Source organism: Polypterus senegalus, chromosome 2 (assembly GCF_016835505.1).
Source record: "Polypterus senegalus isolate Bchr_013 chromosome 2, ASM1683550v1, whole genome shotgun sequence".
NCBI classification, from domain to species: domain Eukaryota; kingdom Metazoa; phylum Chordata; class Cladistia; order Polypteriformes; family Polypteridae; genus Polypterus; species Polypterus senegalus.
The window spans coordinates 256,545,302-256,568,829 of record NC_053155.1 but is presented as its reverse complement, the minus strand read 5'-3'; the positions used below and the strand labels follow the sequence as shown (position 1 = coordinate 256,568,829).

At 37.3% G+C, this 23,528-nt stretch overlaps 1 protein-coding gene across 2 annotated transcripts in view; it reads left to right on the top strand.

Annotated features, from left to right (window-relative positions):
* uggt2 (UDP-glucose glycoprotein glucosyltransferase 2) overlaps positions 1 to 23,528 on the top strand; it is a 652,370-nt gene that overhangs the window by 205,193 nt on the left and 423,649 nt on the right. For both annotated transcript variants that reach the window (XM_039745402.1, XM_039745404.1), the window contains exons 7-8: positions 11,566 to 11,662; positions 11,816 to 11,897. In XM_039745402.1, coding sequence (XP_039601336.1) covers positions 11,566 to 11,662; positions 11,816 to 11,897 — 179 coding nt within the window. The remainder of the gene's footprint in view (positions 1 to 11,565; positions 11,663 to 11,815; positions 11,898 to 23,528) is intronic.

The following is a 23,528-nucleotide window of genomic DNA, read 5'->3' as shown; positions in this document are numbered from 1 at the left end:
AAGTTAAGAAAGGGGATTTAAAGTTTTGTAAACTGGTTTTGATATAAAATTGTGGTGATTTATGTCTTAGGATGTGGACGGCTTTCTTTTTGATGATGTTGATGGTTTGTTGTGCGTAAATTCCATGTCTACTGCACACTAATGACTTGCACTCTGTGACCTAACTATGTATTAGACCTCTTTCTAGTTCTTTAGAGTTGTTATATCTATGACTCTGCTTGCCGCTGAACGTTATTACACTGGGCACTCAGCCCAGGGGAGTTTGGCGGTAAACGGTCTCAAGCCCGTGTAAAAGAGGAGAGTTTGGCTAGGGGTAATCGCCCGGCCAGTAAAATAGTACCAGATTCTAGACAAGAACGAAAATCCGCGGAACGCATCCGATTGCTTGCGTCGTCGGAAAGATCAAGTGTTGCGGATGCGCTCTGCACTCATGATGGAATTAGGGCAAATTGCAAGAACCTTGATGCCTGACCACACACGAGATACAATGGCACCAAAATACCATCAACATCGCAAAGAATTCAGAATAGTCACCCTGAAAGTCCGAACACTCAAGAAACCCGGTAAAGAACACCAACTAATATCCGGGTGCGAGAAAGTCAACATCAAAGTTCTCGCTATTCAGGAACACCAGCAGATCTTTGATGATGACCTCAAATTTGAATGGACCAACGAAAGGAAATGGCTAAAAGTATTCTCCTCAGCAATAACTCAGGGCACATGAGGAGTTAGTATTTTACTAGAGCCGAGTATAGCTTTGACCATAGCCAATGCCCAAAAAGTTTCATATCACATAGTCGTTGTTCACCTAAACGGCAACCCTAAAGTCACCATAATCGCGATCTATGCCCCAACAAATTGTAGCGAGAACAACGCAGAAGAGATGAACAAGAAAGAGGCTGAAAAGAACGGATTTTACACCAAATTGCAAACAACTCTAAACCTAATTCCACCTCACAATGTCGTCCTTGTACTCGGCGATTTCAATGCCAGACTAGGCAAATATAGCCACAAGACCAACCCAAGTATCATCGGTCGACACACGTTCCACGAGATCATGAACGACAATGGCCATCGTCTAATTGAACTGTGCGAGAGCCACAGTCTACGCCCAGCCAATTCACGCTTTCCACACCGCCCAAGTAGACTTTGGACTTGGCAACATCCAAACCACAAGCTGGATGAACCTCACGCACAACTCGACCACATACTCATAAGCAGTAAATGGCTAAAATCGCTAAGAAATTGCCGAGCATATAACACCGTTGATGTTGATTCAGATCACAGAATTGTAACTGCGCACATCAAGATCAGCTTTCGAATGACCTGTAAAGCTCCAATTATCCGCCGGAAGTGCAACGTTGAGCTACTCAATAACCCCAAATTCCAACAGAGATTCGATCTAGAGCTCCAAAACCGATTCAGTGCACTAGAGAAAGAAGGCAAGCCTACCAGCATTCAATCAACATATGACTATCTTGAGAGAGCAGTCAAGACGACATGCAGCAAAGTTCTAGGAGTAAAACGCAAGAGGAAGGGCCCTGACTGGGTGAGCACAACAACACTGAACCTCTTGGATGAACGGGATAAGGCAAAGAAGAAGTTCAACCAAAATAGATCTAGTGCTACTCGAAAACAGTGGAGGGAATTAGCCGATAAAGTCTCAGATTCGTATCAGTCAGACTCAGCTGCCCACCTAAACAGACAACTTGAAGAACTCAAACTCGCTGCAAAAACAAACAAGCTCCAGAGAACCTGGGAGATTATAAATGAACTTAGTGGCAAAGGAGAAAAGAAGCACGCAATTGTCAAAAAGCTAGATGGATCAATGCCTAGCTCTCAAGGTGAACTACTCGAAGAATGGACCAAGTACTTCGAGAATCTTGTAAATGGAAAGCTGTCCTCAGCCACCGACACACTCCCAAGTCCAGCTGCCAGGGACCTCCCGATCGAGACCAACAACTTTGCGTGGGCTGAATTTGATGCTGCTGTTGACCAACTGAAGGAGCACAAATCCCCTAGTATTGACTATGCGTTCTCACCTGAAGTTCTTAAAGAAGGTGGTGATTTCATTCGTACAAAGCTACTCATGATTTGCCGATATGTTTACGAAAACAGCACAGTGCTGAAGCAATGGACTACTAACATCATAGTTCCTATACCTAAAAAAGGCAACCTACAACTTATGACAAACTATCAAGGCATATCATTAATGTGAATCGCAGCCAAAGTGTACAACATTATGCTACTCAATCGAATTGTCTGTAGTCAACACTCTATTACGTCTCAATCAAGCTGGTTTTCACAAAGGGCGCAGTTGCACTCAACAAATCCACATCCTCTGCCGCCTATTCGAAGGTGCAGCTAGCAAGAATCTTCCGCTCTTTGCGACTTTCATCGACTTTAGAAAAGCTTTTGATTCGGTTAAATGAACATTATGTTTGCAATTCTTCGTCACTACGGCATCCCAGAGAAAGTAGTCAACGCTATTCAAACTCTCTATGTTAATTCAACCAGCAAGGTGCTTGTAGACAATCACCTCTAAAGTGAGTTTACTACTAGAACTGGAGTACTCCAAGGCAACGTTTTGGCCCCTTTCATTTTCATTATCGTCATCGATTTCGTCATGCGTAAGTCAGCAGGAGACTATGGTTTTGTTACTCATCCTAACCTAAGTTCGAAGCACCCTGAACAGAAAATCAACGATTTGGATTTTGCAGATGACATCGGACTACTTGAAGGCAGTCGCGAAAAAGCCCAACAATTTGAACGCGTCAGCAATGAAGGGCAAGTAGTTGGCTTAGAAATCAATGCCGAGAAGACCAAACAGATGATAGTAAATGCTGATTTCCAGCTCAAAAACACTCTCGATAGTTTTGCAATCAACTGCTATCGAGTAATCCTCAACATCAAGCGAATCGATCACATACCTGTCTCGGAAATGTACGCCCGTGTCGAACAACAACCACTATCAACTACAGTCCTACAGTGTAAACTGACATGGGTTGGCCACATGCTTCGTCGTCCACCAGATGAACTAATCAGGAAATACGCATTGTACGTCTAGGCAAGGCCAGACATGGAAGGCCCGCGCTCACATATGCCCAGTACATCTCCGATTCTATCTGCAACGAGAGAATGTCTGTGACAGAGATTGAAAAGGCGGCCCAGGACCGGGTTGCTTGGCGGAAGATCGTTCTCGCCTGCACAAGCGCCATCACAAAAGAAGATTAAGAGGTGACATGATTGAAGTGTTTAAAATTATGAAGGGAATTAGTACAGTGGATCGAGACTGGTATTTTAAAATGAGCTCATCAAGAACACGGGGACACAGTTGGAAACTTGTTAAGGGTAAATTTCGCACAAACATTAGGAAGTTTTTCTTTACACAAAGAACGATAGACACTTGGAATAAGCTACCAAGTAGTGTGGTAGACAGTAAGACGTTAGGGACTTTCAAAACTCGACTTGATGTTTTCTTGGAGGAAATAAGTGGATAGGACTGGCGAGCTTTGTTGGGCTGAATGGCCTGTTCTCGTCTAGATTGTTCTAATGTTCTAATATTTGGGCTCGGGGTTTAAACAAAACAAAGGTCTGTTTTATGAAACCAATCAACTGATTCTTGAATGCTCCCCTTTACATCACTTTGAGATTATATTGAAAAACAGAGAACAGAGAGAAAGGCCACGTAGACTCTGGGAAAATGTGTCAACTCAGAGCTGCGAGACAGCAGTGCTAAACACTTTCCCCTCATACTGCCTATGGCAGGTCAAGTTTCTTTAATTAAAATTGAATAACAAGGGGAATGCATGACTAGGTTTGGTAGGCATCAATCTGATAGAAACAGTCCTAAAAACAATTAAATCCACTTGCTTCTGAATAATAAAGAAGAGTTAGAAGACCACTGTCAAGCTAAAATTAAAACCAGAGTTTAAATTCAAGTTCCAATTTGTTACTGAGCAGCACGGTGGCACAGTGGTATCGCTTCCTGGGTCCTCCCTGCGAGAATTTGCATGTTCTCCCTGTGTCTGCCTGGGTTTCCTCCCACAGTCCAAAGACATGCAGGTTAGGTGCATTGGCCATCCTAAATTGTCCCTAGAGAGTGCTTGGTGTGTGGGTGTGTGTGCCCTGCAGTGGGTTGGCGCTCTGCCCGGGGATTTGTTCCTGCCTTGCGCCTTGTGTTGGCTGGGATTGGCTCTAGTAGACCCCCGTGACCCTGTGTTAGGATGTAACGGGTTGGAAAATTACTGAGTGACTGAATTTGTTACTGAAATTCTTATTGGCATGTCCATAGACTAGTGATAGCAGTACAATACCAACAGCAGACAATGAGTAAAGAACCATACACTAAGATGAAACATTAGAACTTATATGCAAGAAACAACTATGTAATTGTTAGTATGAGTGGTTGTTGAGTAGCCTCTAACAAATTCATTTAGAAAAAAATTGTTCCTGAATTTAGTACTATGAGTTCTAATTTTCTTATATTTATCAAAATGGAGGAGGGAGAAATAAGGCTATGCAAGAACAGAAGGAAGTTATGTGCTAGTAATCACCATCATGGTGCCAAATAGTGGCAACATGTTTCATGTTCTGTATTGAGACAGGTAATCTGAAATTAAAAAATGTTGAAAATAATGCCTTGAATAGAAGATCACAGTAGTTTTGAACTTTTGTAGATTTGGGGCACTATTAGTATTAATATATTAATGTTTAAGCAAAATAGAACAGTTGCATATAATAATGTCCTGAATTAACAGTAGCCTTTATTGCTATTTGAAAATTTCTTGGATTTGAAATCACTCTTGTGTTTTTTTTTTTTTTTATTAAATTCACATTCTCTTGTTAGTAAGGAATTATCCATGCATGTTTTCTTTATATCAAAAATATTCTGAGGATGCAGATATATCCTTAACATTAAACTTTCCCTGTTTGACAACTATGGTCCAGTTCAATATCATAAAACTGATGCAGCTTCATCAATATTTCAATCACCTCTACCTACACCTGTGAAAAAGACCCTGAGGTACTTGACTTCATCACTTGAGACAGCTGCTCACACCTTACCCTAAAGAGAACAAGCTACACTGTTATGAATTTATATAATTTTATTATGGGCAGCACAGTGACACAGTGATAGGAGACCAGGGTTTGCTTCTTGGTTCGTCCCTACATGGAGCTTGCACTTCCTACCTATGTCTGCATGAGTTTCCTCCAGGTGCTCCAGTTTCCTCCAATATTCCAAAGACATGCAGGTTAGGTGGATTGGGGACACTAAATTAGCCCGTGTGTGTATGCATGTTCACTGTATGATTGTTTGGTACCCTGTCCAGGCTATAGTTTCCATCCTCTTGCAAGCCTGCTCTGGGAGTTTAGAAAATGATATGGCATTATAACTTTTCATTTAGCAGATACTTTTATCAAAGGTGGCATTCAGGACAAAGCACAAACTTTAGTTGATTAAAAAAGTACAAAGTATACAAGTAATAAAAATCTAAAATTAAAAGTAAAATCCAAAAAAGTGTGGTAGACTCCATACTAGATGAAATACTAGAACTCAAATAATTAAGATTGCTTGATGATTAATCAAGTCATTTTAACTACAGGTATCAAGTTAAGAGAAAGAATGTCTAAACCTTCTCATTATGCATTGCAAAGACGTCCTTGAATTTCAGCTGATTGGGAGCAGATCAGATGATCATAGGAAGCTTGTTTCACCACTTAGAAGTGAGAGGTGCAATATGTTCAGTTCTGGCATGTCTGCCACAAGGAAGGTAAATCATCAGATATTCTGTGTCACCAAGAGGAATTCTTGTAGATGTATACAGAGGCACCAGAGACTGGATCTAGCAGAACTGTGGGAAGACTTATACGTTATAACAAAACTTTTGAATTGTAATCTTACTTGTAACTAGATGCCAGTGGAGAGAGCAAAGCAAATTATGTGTTAAGTGAGGAAGTTCTCTGTTAGAAAATGGCATCGGCTAAGCCGATATGACTGGTGAAAGAAACGTCCGTAGTGTGTCTTCAGGCAGTCAAACTTTCCAGTAGCAAGCAGCATAGGTGATTGGATATGACAGATGATTACATATAACACCTTAATAGTAACTACCATGGTAGTATGCCATTAATTAATGTTATCTTAATGTTATCCTCTTAAAGTCCTCCCTTAGTGTTTTTGAGCATCCAGAGGTTGAAGAATTACACTAGAGAGTGAATCCTCTTGGATTACGAAGTGGTCACAATTTTTTACATTACATTAATAAGCAGAGAATGTCGGAGACTGGCAGTTGGGAAAGACTGGACTAGAATGCATAGCCTTCCTGATTTTCACAGACCTGCAAAAAATTCTACAGGCAGACAGTTGGGAAACACTGATCTAAGTTGCACCCTTGTCTTCCACATATGTGAACCTGGTAGTCTCCCAGCTAATGAAGAATCAGACATTGTTAACAGTGCTTTGAGGACAGTCCATAACAGTCTCTTAAACTTGTGCTTAATAGTAGTCCAGACAAAAAGTCAATGCTCAATAGTCACTTCTGTGAGTATATCTGAGAGTAAATTGTGTACTGTACAAAGTGTTACCCAGATATTCTTGAAAGGCACTGTATCTTTGTAAATGTTAGAAGAATTTCACAATGTGGTGGTTACACGTGAAGTATAGGTCTTTCCTTACAGTGGTGTGTTATCTCTCTCTGGGTGTTATGCTGTTGAAAGGTGTTAAAGAGTGTTTATATTTTTCCTTTCAGATGTTTTATTTCATAGACCTGGACAGGCTATCCCAAATCCCCACAACAAACTCTTACAAACCTCAAGAAGCAGTAGAGAAGATTATACTTTATTCAAGCCATAATTATAGATTAACATTCTCTTAGGGTTCATAAATGCATCTAAAACAGAAGCAAAATAATGGGTGTAACAAACCATTTCATATACAACCTGGATGGATATAAGATCCTTTTTCAAAGAGTATAAACATCCAATATGCCTAGATAACCAGATGGCTCTTCAATTTAGTAAGCTGATTGGACTCTGATCTGACCTGGGGCCTCATGCATTATGCTGTGCGTAGAATTCACACTATAACATGATGTAAGCATTAAAGCTAAAATGTGCTTACGCGCAGAAAAATCCAGATGCATAAATCTGTGCATTCGCCCACTTCCACGTTCTTCCACTCCGTAAATCCCAATCAGTGTGAAAAGTAACACACGTGCACGCGCCTTCTGGCCCACCCCGTCTCCTTCCAGAAGTACGCCTCTTTGAATATGCAAATAAATATAAATAGCCCTTAAGCTCAACGTTCTGTGAAAAGGCAAAGGCAAAAGCAAGAGGGAAAATATAAGAATTTCAGCGAATACCAAGTGGAGGCAAAGAAAAACTTACTATTTGTTTGTTTAAACAGTGGTATAATCAACAAAAGGAAGTTGAACAAGTGACTTAGCTTGTTGGAGAAGCTTGAAAGCTCAAGTTCACAAAGTCGCACAGTGCCCGACATTGTCACATATCAAAGTCGCTGTGAAAAGGCGAGACGTAGCCCACCATCTGAGTGTCATATGAAAGCTTATTAGGGTACAGAGAAAAAAAAAAGGCACACAGTAGAAAAAAAGCAAGAAATGTTAACTTCAACCTTGAAATTTCCACTTTAATCACATAGTTTATTTTGTCATTAAAGTAGAACATTATAAACTTTATCTTAAAATCGTTTAATTTACTAGTTTCTCAAATCCCATCGTAACTAAAGTAGCACGTTAAATGCTTTGTTTTCTATTTGATCTTTTGCTCTATGTGTGTGAATCACTACGTGCTTCCACTTTCTCTTTCTCCTTCTCTGACTGGACACAGAATCTATTACATTCATGATATTACAGCTCTCTGAATAAAGAAAATACTGAGATGTATACGTGATATCTTTTTCATGATGATAGGAGTTAAAGCATGTCATTAACAGGAGAACACGGTACGTGATTGTGCGCGACCTTCGATGAAATTATTGTAGCAGTACTGTCTGTTTCAAACGTACTAATCTCCAATTCCTGTCCTCTGAGTGGTGCAGTGAGAGTAATATAGAAAAAGATGATCCGCTGTGGCAACACCTAACGGGAGCAGCTGAAAGAAGAAAAAAAAGGTGCAGTGAGAGTAACAACGCTAAAGCAGTTATGGTAGTTGGAATACTATGGCTATTCCCTGGACCATTATATTGTTACAAGTTAATTACAATCAGATGCATTACAATAATAAACAATTTGCGGTTAGTTTCAGTGTATTTATAAACCCTTGTCAGGAAAATAAAGAGTAACCACACAGGAACAGTAGCACTGCTTTGAGGCTGGGTGCCGCCAGCCTGCAAAACCGAGTGGAGAACTTACGTACGACAGGGTATGAGGTACCACGGAAATGTGCATGGCTTTATGCCAAGTGTAGGTTTTATACATCGCGATTTGAACGTGGAAACATTCTTACGCAACATTTCTGTGTGTACGCACCGTTTATGCATGAGGCCCCTGGTCTCTGTATGGATGGAGTTATAGAAACAGACACTGGACTTCTCTGTTAGCCTGAATTCATTGTGTTCTTGTTCTTTCTTGATGTACCTCTTATGCCAATAGCATTTCTTAGTGTAAGACTATCTTGTTTAGACCTCTCTTTGACCAGTCCTGTTTAGGCATGACTTGTGTCCTTGAAACTTCTGCCAAATTAGCTTTTCTCTGTCTTGTTCTTACATGTTTAGTTTATACTGGTTTTAATTTGGTATTCTCTGGGTAATATATATATATATCTGAGTACAACAGGTTTTTCTTAAGATTTATTACTAGTTAACAAGTCCTTTATCTGTCTGACTTGGTATGTGGCAAGTAGAACAGGCTACAAGTTTTTTTATAAGTATATACTTTTTCCCAGTACTATAAATATCACTTCAGATCACTTCAAACAGATGTTTAAAAGTCCATTCTCATGTCACACAGCTTCTGTGATCTGCGTGATTGACTGTACACACAAAGTTAAACAATTATATCTCATCACATTTTTGGACAGCCATCCTGCAGCAATGATTGAATCAGTTTACATGGAGTAGCTATATTTGCAAGGAAGGATACAATCGATGTCAGTGCAGTCAGCACCTTAATTCCCTACCTGTGTTTTTGTAAATAAAAGATAAATTATTGTGGTATCCATCAAATAAGTTTCTATTCCCAAATGACAACTAATTAAAAACAATTAGTAGAATATCCAAAATCCATGCTGTGTGGTTAAAGTGCATTCATTTGTGCAACAGTGTGTTTATTAAGTATATTTTTTAGGAATTTTGTTAACAGTGCCAGCTCTTACACTGTATATTATTATAGACAGAATTGACTGGGAATTTTACATCTAATTATCTGTAATAGCATACTCAAGTAACAGTGGGCAAAGATTTTAACAAATTATGAAAACTGCTTTGCTTTGCAGATGTCAGTTCTGCTTAAAATTCACATTGAAGCTGTCAGGACAGTTTAGCACAGTGTGTAATCCCCCAAGGCTGTGTTCATGCTAATGAAAAACCATAACACACTTATTATTTATCTGTTGTCTTTATTAGTTTTGCTTTTTAAACTGCATTTATAATGAATTTCTTTTTTAACTTAATTTATGTCTTAATAACTCACTAACACATTTGCTTTGTATTTTTTCAAAAGATATTGTAATTATAAATAACTAATCAAAAGCATTTCATGAGACAACTTTAATATTACAAGAAGGGATTTACTGGGGTGAAGAAAAGCTGGCTCTGTGCAGTTTTATTTTCAAGTGTGTTTTGAAGCTATGGACATAAAGCGTCTGCAACAATGGTCAGATAACTTTGCCCACTGACCCAAAATGTGTGTCTTTTGGATTTTTCACACATTGTAAATAGAAATTAGCTTTTCCATTATGTCGGAAATTTGACTTCTTATATTAATAAAGATGTCCTGGTAGTGTAATGTTATAATTACTTCAGTTAAGCAGGACTGTGATGATGCTGGCTTACTTATTTCTTATATGCTCCGTCTCTGCAATGCCCCTTTCCCCACTATTCCATTTCTGACCAAGTTGTAACATCTAAGCCTCTGTTCTAGTTTGTGCGTAGTTCACTTGTTAGCTTGAGCATTTAGGAAACCACTGACCACTGAGTTAACTGCTACTTTCAGTCTTCATTTATGATCTCTTGTCTTTTTGACTTTAATTGTTATATTCTTCTGTTGTTTGTCTAATTTCCTAGATTGAGTTCAGTACTGAATCTTTTTTTTTATCAATTTAGCTAACACTCCCTGTTTGATCTCTCCCATGTTTTTTGACTTCTAACCATCTTGCATCTTTGTGCTTTTTTGTGACCTCTTCCCTGGCTTGATAGTAGGAATATACCAAATCCACTTTTTTTCTTGCAGTACTGATCTGGTACCAGTGCTCATTTATCTTTTTCATTTAAAAATCTGTATAATCTCAACTTGATAACATGGCTGCTGTTGTGATGATGTGATTTTCTCAGTCTCACTAGTTCCTCGTGCCTGATAACATTGATTCCTGAAAAGTACAGTATATTCTATTATTCTGGTGTTCAATGCACACCCAAAAACTATCCACATGAAAGTAGGTGGCAGATTACATTTAAACATTAGAATAAAATAGCATTTAGCTTGGCATTTTAATGTTGATTTAACTTGTTGAAACAAAGAGTTGTGAAGGCAATATATCTTTATTATCATTTTTAATTAATTTTTTTTGAATAGCATTCTTCATAAAATACCAACAAGAGTCTCTCATAGAACAAAAATGTGGTGGAAGTCTTTGCTGCCCTGCTGTGTTCAAGTGCCTTGGTTCAGAGGAAAGATTAAAGCGTGGATATCTTCATGATGTCTAACAAAATAGTACAAATGTGTTAGCCCAAACTGCTTCTTAGTAATTGTGTAAACAACAAAACAGACATTTGTCCAATAAACTGTTTAATTCCATATATGACTCTTCTTACCTCTCTTTCTGTATGTAACCAGAATAGTCATTCAAGTTCTTGGCTTAAACAAAGACCAGTTCTGTTCTTATTTTCTGATTTCTTTCTAGATGTTTACTTTAAACACGGCCTTGGTTTCACAATTCATATAGTGTTGAAGCGAATATGTTTAAATATTAAGCTAAATGTATACTAAATATATATGTAAGTATATTAAAGAAAAATCAATACACGTACAGTATGTATGTCTTGGCATTAAAGCACCTTGACATACTACATTTTCATTACATTTGTTGGACATTATAGGTTCTGGCTCTGCCTTAGTAATCCTCTACCTCCATTTATGGCTCAATTCATTAAAATGGTTTAATGTTAGGTGCTATTAACTATGAAAATGTTGGACAGTGCCCAGTTCCTTTTTTAAGGGTATATAGCAAAAATCTGTAATAAAAAATACTCATGTGGCATTCTGTACAGAACAGTGACTAACAAGCAGAAAAGTATAGCAGCTAAGAAATTAAATGTTGTTTTTATCCACTACATATGCTATTAATAAAGATGTCTTTATGTCAGTTCTTTTTGTATATTTCTTGCCATAGAATCCCAGACTGGAAAAAATAAACCTGTCAGGATACGGCGTGGAACTTGCTATTAAAGATACTGAGTACAAAGCAGTGGATGACTCAGAAGTAACAGGTACAATAGTGTTAATTTTCTGCTGAACATGTAATAAATGTTACCAAAATATACACAATGTTGCTATCCCTACCTATGATTTTTTGTTGACAGTTTGAGTATCATGTTTTTTTTTTCTTTGACATAATATTTATTTATTTATTTTAATTGAAGGATCACAAATCCCAAATGCCACCATTCCAGAAAATGAAGATGAGAGTGATGATGTCCAAGGCTTCCTTTTCGGACAATTAAAGTATGCCAAACTTTATAAAATTCTACAGAAATCCTGCTGTGTAGTGTCTTGTTTCTGCTGTTTGATACTGGATACCCTTTCTAGCTAAAGACAGCCACAAATAACTTCTGTCAATGGTATTCTCCTGGAATATATCCCTCTTAAAAACACTATTTGGTTTTAGTGTTAGTTGCAGCAGTTTCCCCCAGATTCTTGTGTAGTTTGATGGTTGGGAAACACTAGCTTTGTGTTTGACACCAATGATGGAAACCTGCGAATCTCTAGTTGCCGCCATTTAGAGGTTAACATGGACCCAGCATAAAGACACCAAGATGTGATGATTGGTTTGTTTAACTCAATGCCAGCTTTTAACGTTTGTATATCAGTGACCCACACCAGACCCACAAAGTCATAATGGCAATGACTAGTACTAAGGAGCCCTCAAGTTGGCACGTGACTGTATTGCTGAATTGACTGTGGTAGCAATGTTCTATACATGGTTGTGGCATGATTTGACTTGTTTTAATTTTTCCCAGCCAATTCCTTTTCTTACAGAATCATTACAGTATCATTTTGGAGTTTTGGGAGGTCAAGCAATTCAGTGCTGGTATTTATTTTTAGATTTGATGCTATTTTAATAATACAGTGGAACCTCTAGATATGATCACCTCTGTATACGAGAAACTCAAGATAAGAGGAAAGTATGAGCGAAAAATTTTGGCTCACGTAATGAGTCACGAACTAGGCTGTGGTTATGTGTGACGCGTTTCCCGATCCGCCTCGACTCGGGGATTCACCCAAGCTAACGCCAGCCCGTCACCTCACTCAGTGTTCCTTGTTCTCCCGTAGCGTGAGGATCTACGCGTAGCAGTTCGCTGTATAAACGTATCCAAAAATATCGCGGGCATGCAGACGGAGAATAGGAGACGATTGCCAGAGAGATAGAGAGAGAAGAACCATCAGCTCAGTTATGCTCACATGAAGCTCAGCAGACAAAGTGTATCCATACTACTTGTATTGCAAGACATTGCTCGTTTTATCAAGTCAAAATTAATTAAAAAAATTTAGCTCGTCTTGCAAAACACTCGTAAACCAAGTTACTTGCAAACCGAGGTTCCACTTGTAAATATTATTTACTAGCAAAATACCCGCGCTTCGCAGCGGAGAAGTAGTGTGTTAAAGAAGTTATGAAAAAGAAAAGCAAACATTTTAAAAATAACGTAAGATGATTGTTAATGTAATTGTTTTGTCATTGATATTGAGTGTTGTTGTCATATCTATCTATTTATATATATATATATATATATATTTATTTATGTATATATTTATATATATCTATATATATATATATATATATATATATATATATATATATATATATATATATATATATATATATATATATATATATAGTAAAATACCTGTGATTGGCAGTGGAGAAGTAAAAAGAAAAGGAAACATTTTAATAATAACGTAACATGATTGACAATGTAATTGTTTTGTCATTGTCATGAGTGTTGCTGGCATATATATACTGCATATATATATATATATATACACACACACACTGACACATATACAAACATATATATATATAAATATATATATATATATATACACATATACACACATACATATATATACATACTGTATATATACACACACACACCATTACCGCTGCCAGGATTTAATTCAGGGGGGTGCATAAAGAGATTTTTTTCTTTCTACGCTCCCCAAACAAAAACTTTTTGTATATGTATGTGCCCATTAAATACCTGCCAATACAGTCGCTATCTCTGAACAGTACAGAGCAGTCAGTTTTGCATAGATAGATTAACCACTTAAGGCATGACCTAATTTTTAATTTTCTGACAAAAATCATCGACTTTTTTGTTATCATATGATCACTGGAATATAGTTAAAAATGTTATTGATGTATTCAGTGACATAGGTAGTGCTTTTTCCTTAAGTTTTTAATGTAATTTTGTAAGCACTTACATACAGCTAGACCTCTTTTCGCGGTTAATAGTTCGATTTCTGGGAGAACAGTACACTTTAGAGAAAATATTTCAAATAAAAATTGTAGACATTGATAAGTTCTACAACTTTTATGATAAATATTTTCTCTAAAGCGCACTGTTCTCCCATAAATCGAACTATACACCGTAAAAGAGATCTAGCTGTACACTATATACTTGTATGTTGGTAAAATAGATATAATTATTTTTCGGGTTTTAAAGTATTAGTGGCGTAGAAAGAAGGGGTTGGGGAATTATAAATTTTAAAAAAAGTTTACTTTTTTTTCGCATTTGCATAATTATTTTGAAAATACATTTTGTAGCTATACACCTATACATATAATAACAATACACAAATAATAGCACGCTCTGAATGCAAAATATTATTATTTACGTAATAATTACAAAATAATGAATGCAAATGACAAAAATATACCACTATCGAAGCTTCAAATTATAATTAGATACTACCTTTTGCTTAAGACACGCCCAGTTGTCTTAAGCAAATGCAGTTGATTGGTTACATAATATGTATGCTCTTATATTATAAGAGCAACCACCGTGTCATACACCCACGTGAAAATCGGACAGTATAAGCCGCGGTCGTCTCACACACGACGGCATGCCTTAAGTGGTTAATGTGAGTGTTAAACAAGAGTGTCAAAATAAACAAACGAACGAAAGTATATTCTAAACCGTATGCTTTTTCTCATGGTATAAATATAAAGGTATGTTCATAAGGGAACTAAAATATTATATGACGTTACTGTGAACAAACTTCTATTTTTCAGAAAGTTTAAGAAAATTTATTTTAAGAGAAAAAGTACGCGTTCTATATTATTATGAGTGACATAAGGCGTTTTTAATTTCAACCAAGAAGCGCAAGATCGATGATTTAGATGATGGTTTACGTACAACTGCAGATCCTATCCCGAGTACCAGCACAAGCCACGATCAAACTAGCATTGGATCAGAAAGTACCACTGATGAAACTTCGTTGGATGTCAATCCCAATCGCGTCGATATCGGGTTGTACACAAACACCAACTGTCATATTGATGACGAACTTCGTCTGAAGCTGCTGCAGGAATGTTGGACTCCTAGTCAAACGTATGATTTCAAGAAAGATGCAAACCCTGAAGCTAAACGTCTCTTCAGATTGGAATGGCTCAAGACATATCCGTGGTTAGCATATTCAGCCAGTGCAAGAGGACCTTTTGTCGAGTTTGCGTCTTATTTCGACCTCCAGTTCAACGTGGTCTGCAACAATTTATCCTTTCCCGTGTCTTAAATTTCACAAATTTCATGAAGTTGCACAATCTCACGCCAATTCCCAATGGCACATCAATGCAATAGCTTCTTCCATCCAGTTTCAGAAAATAATGAAAAAACAACAACTCAGTATTCGTGAAATTCTGGATTCAACATACCACAGAAAAATTGAAGAAAATAGAGACAAGCTTCGGTCAATTACTTCAACAGTTTTATTTATTGCTCAGCATGAGCTTCCTCTTCGGGGAAAAAGTGATCAAGGTTCTGTCTTTACAGATATGTTGCATTTCCGAATTCAATCAGGTGATCAAGTTTTAAAAAATCATTTGGAATCTGGACCAAAAAATGCGTTATACATATCCCATCAGATTCAAAATGAGCTGATCCAAACCTGTGCAGATATTCTCAAAGAACAGGTAATCTGCGAGGTTAAAAAAGCATCCGTTTTTTCTGTGTTGGCTGATGAGACTGCAGATATTAGTGGAACAAAACAACTATCCATTGGTGTGCGATTTTTGCGTTGCGATGAAGGCACGGGCAGTTGACAGTGTGCGAAGAATTTCTGGGTTATACTCTGTTGACCAAATTGGATGCAGTATCAATCTCAGAAGCAATCCTTCAGTTTCTGAATGATTGTAATTTAGATTTGTCGCGACTTGTCGGTCAAGGTTATGACGGTTGTTCTACGATGGCAGGTAAAGAAGGTGGTGTTCAGAAGCTTATCAGAGACAAGCACCCTAAGGCTTTGTATTTTCATTGTGCCAGTCATATATTGAATCTCGTCATTAATGACTTGAACAATGTCAAAGAAGTTCAAAATGCCAGTGGCACAACTAAAGAAGTAATCAACTTTTTTAGAGAGAGCACTTTACGACCATCTTTGATTCCTAATATTCCTCTGTTTTGTGAAACACGTTGGTCGGCAAAGTATAAAAGTATCAGAATATTTTCTGAGAACTTTTTGGTAATTGTCCAAGCGCTAGAAAAGCTTACAGAGGACAGTCGAACAAAAACACAAAGGTTAAGGCTCATTTGCTGTTCACTGCTATTACAACTCCAACTTACATTTTGACGCTTTTAGTAATTGCTACTTATTCGCTAAACTCGAACCTGTGTGCAATCAGTTGCAGCAAGTAAATATGAACATTAAAGATGTAACTGCTCATATAATTCAATTAATAGATGTGCTGCAATCCCATCGAGACAATGTTTCTGAAGAGTTTTCATTGATTTTCAAAAAAGCACAATCGATTTGTGAAGAATTAGACATTGAATTAAAACAGCCACGGTTAAATAAAAGGCAAGTTCACAGATCGAATTTACTTTCTGAAAACGCAGAAGAATATTTTAGGAGGTCCATTTTCATCCCTTATTTGGATTCTATAATATCTTCTCTACAAATTCGGTATTCTTTTACACAAGAGAAAGCATTTTCACTTTTACAACTTCACCCAAAAGAAATGAGTAAATTGGATAAATCATCGTTTTTAATAGTTCTGGAAGACATTAACAGTCTGTATGGTGATATTCTTCCAAACTTTATATCTGATGCTACCACATGGTATGAGATGTGGAAAAATAAAAACATTGCAAACGAAATTACCGATTGCATGAGTTTAATTGAAGAGGCTACGAAGTTTTATCCGGCTGTTTCCGAGGCACTCAAGATTGGCATGACACTTCCTGCAACAACCTGCAGTATTGAAAGATCTTTTAGCACATTACGGCGCGTCAAAACTTGGAACCGATCTACAATGAGTGACGATAGATTAAGTGGATTATGTATGCTTAGTGTACACAAAAAAAGAATAAATAATTGTCCAAAATTTATCGACAAAGTTGTAGACAAGTTTGGACAACAAAAAAGAAGGCTTGAGATGCTCTTTTAGAAACAAAGTGAATGATTGTTTATGTATAGTTGTAAAATGTAAACGTCTAATTGTAATTTAAAAATTTAAAATAAAAACTATTTTTTCGCGTTTTTCTTATTATTGAAAGATTTATTTTTTTTCTCCATTTCCTTTTTTTTCAAAAGCTAGGGGGGTGCACGTGCACCTACTTGCACCCCCCTGCCGGCGCCCATGACACACACATATATACATACTGTATATACACATATACATATCTACATATATACTGTATATACACATATATATACAAATCTACATATATATATATCCACATATATATATATATTAGGGGTGGGACTCGATTAAAAAAATTTATCCAATTAATTAGAGGCTGTGTAAGAATTAATCTTGATTAATCGTATGTAATCGCACACGTAAATTTGCCCCACATCGCAAATGTTTTTTTTTAATTTAAAACGGTTTTAGTGGGCGACAGAATCAAATAATAGACATGGACATGAATATTGTAAACTGAAGCTGTTTTAATTTCTGAAAAAAGCTTTTAAACTGCATTTGAATTCAAAACAGAAACAAAAATATCATCCCTGGTTAAAATTGGGCAGACTTAAAAATAAAGTGGTAGTTTAAGTACTTTAAGTAGATTTTCAGAATAGTATTGTCTTTAAATAATAATAACCAAAATTTTAACATAAAGTACAGTTTTTCTTCTTAAAAAAATAAGTCAGAAACATAAAAGGTAATTTGACCAACTTAATCTTTAAACTCTGAGTAACCTTAGCCAAAATTATTTTGTACATTAGGCTAAAACAGTGTGATCATTGAACATTTTGTAATTAGATGTATTTAGAATTACTAACGGTCACGGAAGTCCAATGATCCCCAGTAAGAGCCACAAAGTCCGCTTTCTGTAATGCATCTAATTTTGCTTGCTTTTCAGTGTGCACAAAACCATGCTTTTATCAAGGCTTCGCTCGGGAAGTCGAAATGATCAGTCGTAGGAACGCTTTATTCCGACTCTAACATTTTTGTAGCTGTGATGTGTGCATCAGTGTAATGGATGTACCAGGAAATCATGCATTGACAAAAGTTCCCTTTTGCTTGGAATTGAAAGTGTGATTAAATGCTTATTTTTAACGCGTTATGGAGGACATGCATCGAAGCTTCTCAGCTGTGCTTGTGCTAATAAAGGGAAACATTTTAAAAATAACGTAACATGATTCTGCGTTAACCGAATATTTTTTCATACGTCCCAAACCAAGAAGATGCAAAGGTAAAACGAATCGGATAGCACGCGTACATACTCAGTTCATCCTCCTCTCGGGAATCGAACCTCGAATGTCCGCATTAGAGGCGAAGACTCTACAATTGCGCCACAGCGTGTGACTTGTTTATGCGAGAGTATGTACTGTAGATCGGGATTTATATATACATTTAAATATATACCCGCGTATCGCAGTGGAGAAGTAGAAGTTATGAAAAAGAAAAGAGAACATTTTAAAAATAACGTAACATGACTGTCAATATACAGTATTTGTTTTGTGAGTGTTACTGAGTGTTGCTGTCATCAAAGATTTGATTATCATTATTTCTTTCAATCAGGTTTGTATTTGTAGGATGTGTTGTGTTCAAGTTACATTCCGTGTTTGTCAATCGTTGTAAAGATGACAGGTTTCATTCATCGATTCGTTTCTTACTGCATCAATAAACAGCTCGTCTTCTTCTTTATCCGAGACCTGACACACTGCATGCACGGTTTTTTACACTGTCTTCCTTTAGCGGGACATTGACTTTTTCCACCGTGTGCTTTGTTTCCACAGTAGCAGCATTTATGAATATGCCTGTATGTATCAGACGCTTCATATTTTTTGCTGCCTTTTCAATTGTGTAATTGGTTTTGTTCAGCTCTTTGGAACTGTTGCCTTTTATCTGTGCACTGCGTCAGTTCACGTGAGCCGCTCGGTGTACATGCAGCGAAGTTCCCCAGTTGTGCTGGTGCCATCTCGTGTTATGTCCATGGCTGTATTTAATGTTACCTTAGTCCTGACACTTAAAACTTTCTCTCGCAGTTTCGCTGAGTTTGTGCCAAACACCACCCTGACCATCTCATCTTCCTCTGCATAAGCACAGTCCTTAACCCGTGAATATTTAGTGGGAGTTTGCTATTGGATTGCCGCTGACGGACGGCCTTATATGGGCAGGCACTAAATGAACTAAATGAACTTAATTTAAAGTGTAGGTTTACATCGTGCTTTGTTTCCGAAGTAGCAGAACTCATCAATATGGTTGTATATGTCACTCGCTCGCTTCTTATTGTTTCGCTGCCTTCTCAATTATATAATGCATGTTTTCTTCAGCGCTTTTTGGAGGTCTTCCTGATTTTCTACGTACTGCGTGATTACGTGGGAGGCGTGATGATGTCACACGAAACTCCGCCCCCACGGCGTTCAAGCTCATCTCCATTACAGTAAATGGAGAAAAACAGCTTCCAGTTATGACCATTATGCGTAGAATTTCGATATAAAACCTGCCCAACTTTTGTAAGGAAGCTGTAAGGAATGAACCTGCCAAATTTCAGCCTTCCACCCACACGGGAAGTTGGAGAATTAGTGATGAGTGAGTGAGTGAGTGAGTGAGTGAGGGCTTTGCCTTTTATTAGTATAGATCAGTGTTATTTGTTAGGAAAATTGATTTTTATGTTGATATTTTTGGGGGTGCGGAACAGATTAACTGGATTTCCATTATTTTCAATGGGGAAGTTTGTTCTAGATACGAGAAATTCACTATACAAGCTCAGTGCTGGAACGAATTAAACTCGTATCTCAAGGTTCCACTGTATATGATTTTGATTACATTTTTCCATGGTGCAGTTTTTAACACTAGAATCCCAGAAGCCTACAAAAAAACTTGTAATCCGGGCCCACCTTAAATTCCTTTGCATCTCTTTTGTGTTGTAAGTGTGTCGATTAGCTCAAGTAGCCTGCTATCCCATCCCCTCACCAAATCAGCTCAGGTCTCACTGAACATTCTCAGAACTCAAGTCTGTTTATCTGGGTCTGAGGTGCGTGGAGTTGTATAGGGTACATAATGTATCGTCATTTCGAATACATACATTTCATGTGTGTTCTATGTCTACAATGATCTATGTAAATGTAGGATGACAGGAAATGCGAGGCAGGAATTGTTGAACACATAACTGAAACAGTAACGTTTTTCATGTTTTAATAATCTTTGACAAAATGTAGACATGAAGTGTACCGTATATTGTGTGAAGCCTAAAGTCCAAATATAAAATAAAGACTTTCACAAATGGTACAAGTATAACAAAACAAGTGCACATTTATTCAAAAATATGACCATAGAAAAAGAAGTTGCCTTAGGGTACAAAGTAGTCGGCTTGGTTGGTGCAGCGGTCCTCCAACATTTACCATTTTAAGTAGTGAGCTGCTATTTTTATTACTATTGTATAATAAAAACATACATTTGATTGAAATCTGTAACAGTCGGTGTAAATTTATGGTACTTGTAAAAATTTTTTTTATTCAGTTTTATTCTCTCAGTCACATTCACGCTCCCCCCGATCTGACACTGCTAGTTTTCAAATAAAGACTTGCTATAACAGAGGTGAGCTAAGATGAAGATTAGGGTTCTACATCACAGAGAACAGAAGCCCTCCCTGCAAAAAACGCCTAGTCACACTTAACAACAATGCAGCTGCACCAGGCGTAAAAGCGAAAGATGGCACTGTTTGGATGCAGCAACAGGTCGGGCATCATCCTGCCAGTGAATCTGACACATGCATGTCCTTCAACGAAACAGTAGTGCCTACAGAGCTTACCAAAGTATTGTGCATAGTCCTGTTTGTAATTATGTTTGTGTTGGTCTTCATATACAAAAAACACTTTTATGTTACTTATATAAAAGCCACATGAAGTGTAATTTACCTATTTACTAAAATTTATTTACTCACTACACATAAAGTCATAAGTAGACTGCTCACAACTCAAAACGTTAAATCTAGGAAGAACCCGGAATCGAACCCACAACGTCTTGATTATGAGTCAGCTGTTCTTACCTCTGCACCACCCAAGCAGTCATGTCAGCATCGTACTATAACCCAATTTCTTTTTCTTCTGTTATATTCTTGAATAAAAGCACACTTGTTTTGTTCTACATTTACTTTTCTGAAAGTGATAAGTTGATATTTGGACTTCAGTCTTCAAACATTGTATACTTCATGTCTACATTTTGTCAATTATTACTAAAACATGAAAAAATTCAACAAATCCTGCACTGCATTTCCTGTCATCCTACATTTACATAGATCGTTGTAGACACAGAACAACACATGAAATGTATGTATTCCAAATGACTATGTATTATTTATCTTTTACGATGTCAGGCACCTCACACCCAGTTAAAAAGACTTGAGCTTGAGAATCTACTGTACAACTTAATGTGTGTCGGTGGGGGGATGGGATAGCAGGCTGCTTGCTGCCTGTGCTGCTTAACACATTTGGAAAACAAAGGAGCTGATTATAAGGTGTGAAGGAATATAAAGTGGCCTTGGATTATAAGTTTTTTGTAGGCAGCAGGGATTCTAGTATTCATTTTTTTTTAATGGGTGTTGTTATTTTGTACCTTTCTGCTGCATTGTTGCCAGGCTCTTGCTAGACAGGATGATGAGAAGTGTGCAGTGGGATAAAGGCCAGTGTCATGCATTTCATAGATGATCTGAGTTTGCAGGTTCCTCTCAAAAAACCCTGACTACTGCAAAAAAGCTAAGGGTGCTGTTGACAGTAGGTTGCAATATTCAATAATAGGAAAGATTCACAGGAATTGAGATCTGCTGAAAAGGAGTAAAGCTTATGTGTTAGTAGTTTCAGAGTAATTTGAATAATTTATATTGTTAAAGTTAATCAATAAAATTATTGTGCGAGGTTTTAAACACAGTCATTTGATTGAGTGTTGGACAGCCCTTTTGCAACCCTTTTGTTTTTCAGCTTTTTTTGGAGTGAACGTTAATTTATCTTATTTTCTTCAGTGAATATACAGTACTTCAGAATTGTATTGGTGTGGTTTAGAACTGAATACATTGTGTTAACACTAGAATTACCAGAGCCTACGAAAAAACTCGTAGATCCGTCCCACCTTAAATCGCTTCTTAAAACCATTCTCACCTCTCCGCCAGGGTCTTTTGTTAATCTAAATGTGCTGATAAAAGAAAAGCTGCAAGTAGCCGGCTATTCCATCCCCCAGCGACTCAGGACGTGCACAAACTTCTCCCAGCTCATGCCTTAAATTGATTATCTGGGAGTGAAGTGGAGTTTTAGAGTGGAAATAATAGATCATCAAATGTGTAAACACATTTTTAAAACAGAAACGTTTTTCATATTGTAGTTGTAAATGACAAAATGTAGGCATAAACTATATAATGTATGAAGCGTGAAGTCTAAATATCAAAGAAACACTTTCACAAAAGGTACAAATATAACAGAACAAGTATGCTTTTATTCAAAAATATAACTGCAGAAAAAAAACAAACCTTAGCATGCCACATTGACACATACTATAACTGCCACGGTAGCGTAATGGTATCAGCTGCTGACTAGTAATCGAAAGGTTATGGGTTCGATCCCCCACGACTCAGTTTTGAGAAGTAAACTGCTCTTATTCTTACTATTTTAGAATAAAAACATACATTTGATTTCAATGTGTAACAGCCAGTGTAATTTATGATACTTGTAAGGGTTAGTTTTTTTTTTTTTTTAATTCACTTTTCATTCTCTCAGTCGTGTTCAGGATCCTTCCCTACCCCCAAATCTGACACTGCTGTTTTCACATAAAGATGCGCTATAGCACTGCAGTGTACTTGTGACTGCATTCTCGTACCAATGCTTGCGAATTGAAGTGTCGGCATGCACTTTTCGTGACATTACACGTCTATTTTTTGAGCATGCCCGTGTTGCTCAAACACAGGAACATATGTTGGTGTACAAGTATAACAAAACAAGTGCACTTTCATTCTAGACTATAAGTGAAGAAAAAATAAAGCAAGTTACAGTAGGCGGTTGATAGGACAGCTTGCGTGGTGCAATGCTAAGAACTGCTGATTTGTAAAGCTAACCTTTACAATTATCATGCATTTACACTGGCTCTTACAGACTGACTGAAATCAAATGCATGTTTTTTTTCTAAAATAGTACAGTACATGCAATATTATTTGAAAACGAACAGCGTCAGATCGGGTTTGAATACACGCTGATGCTGTTACAGAAGGCGTCAGCTTATTCAGTGTAGCAGTTTCAACGCACAGTACATGCAATATTATTTGAAAACGAACTGACGCTGTTCGTTTTCAAATAATATTGCATTAGTGCGATGATGTTTTTACATATATTGTCTCTTTCATTCATCTTGTGGTTTCTAATCAGTGACCGCGTGTTTTTTTCCCCAATCTTGCCAGTTCGCACATGTTACTGTATGGTGGTGTT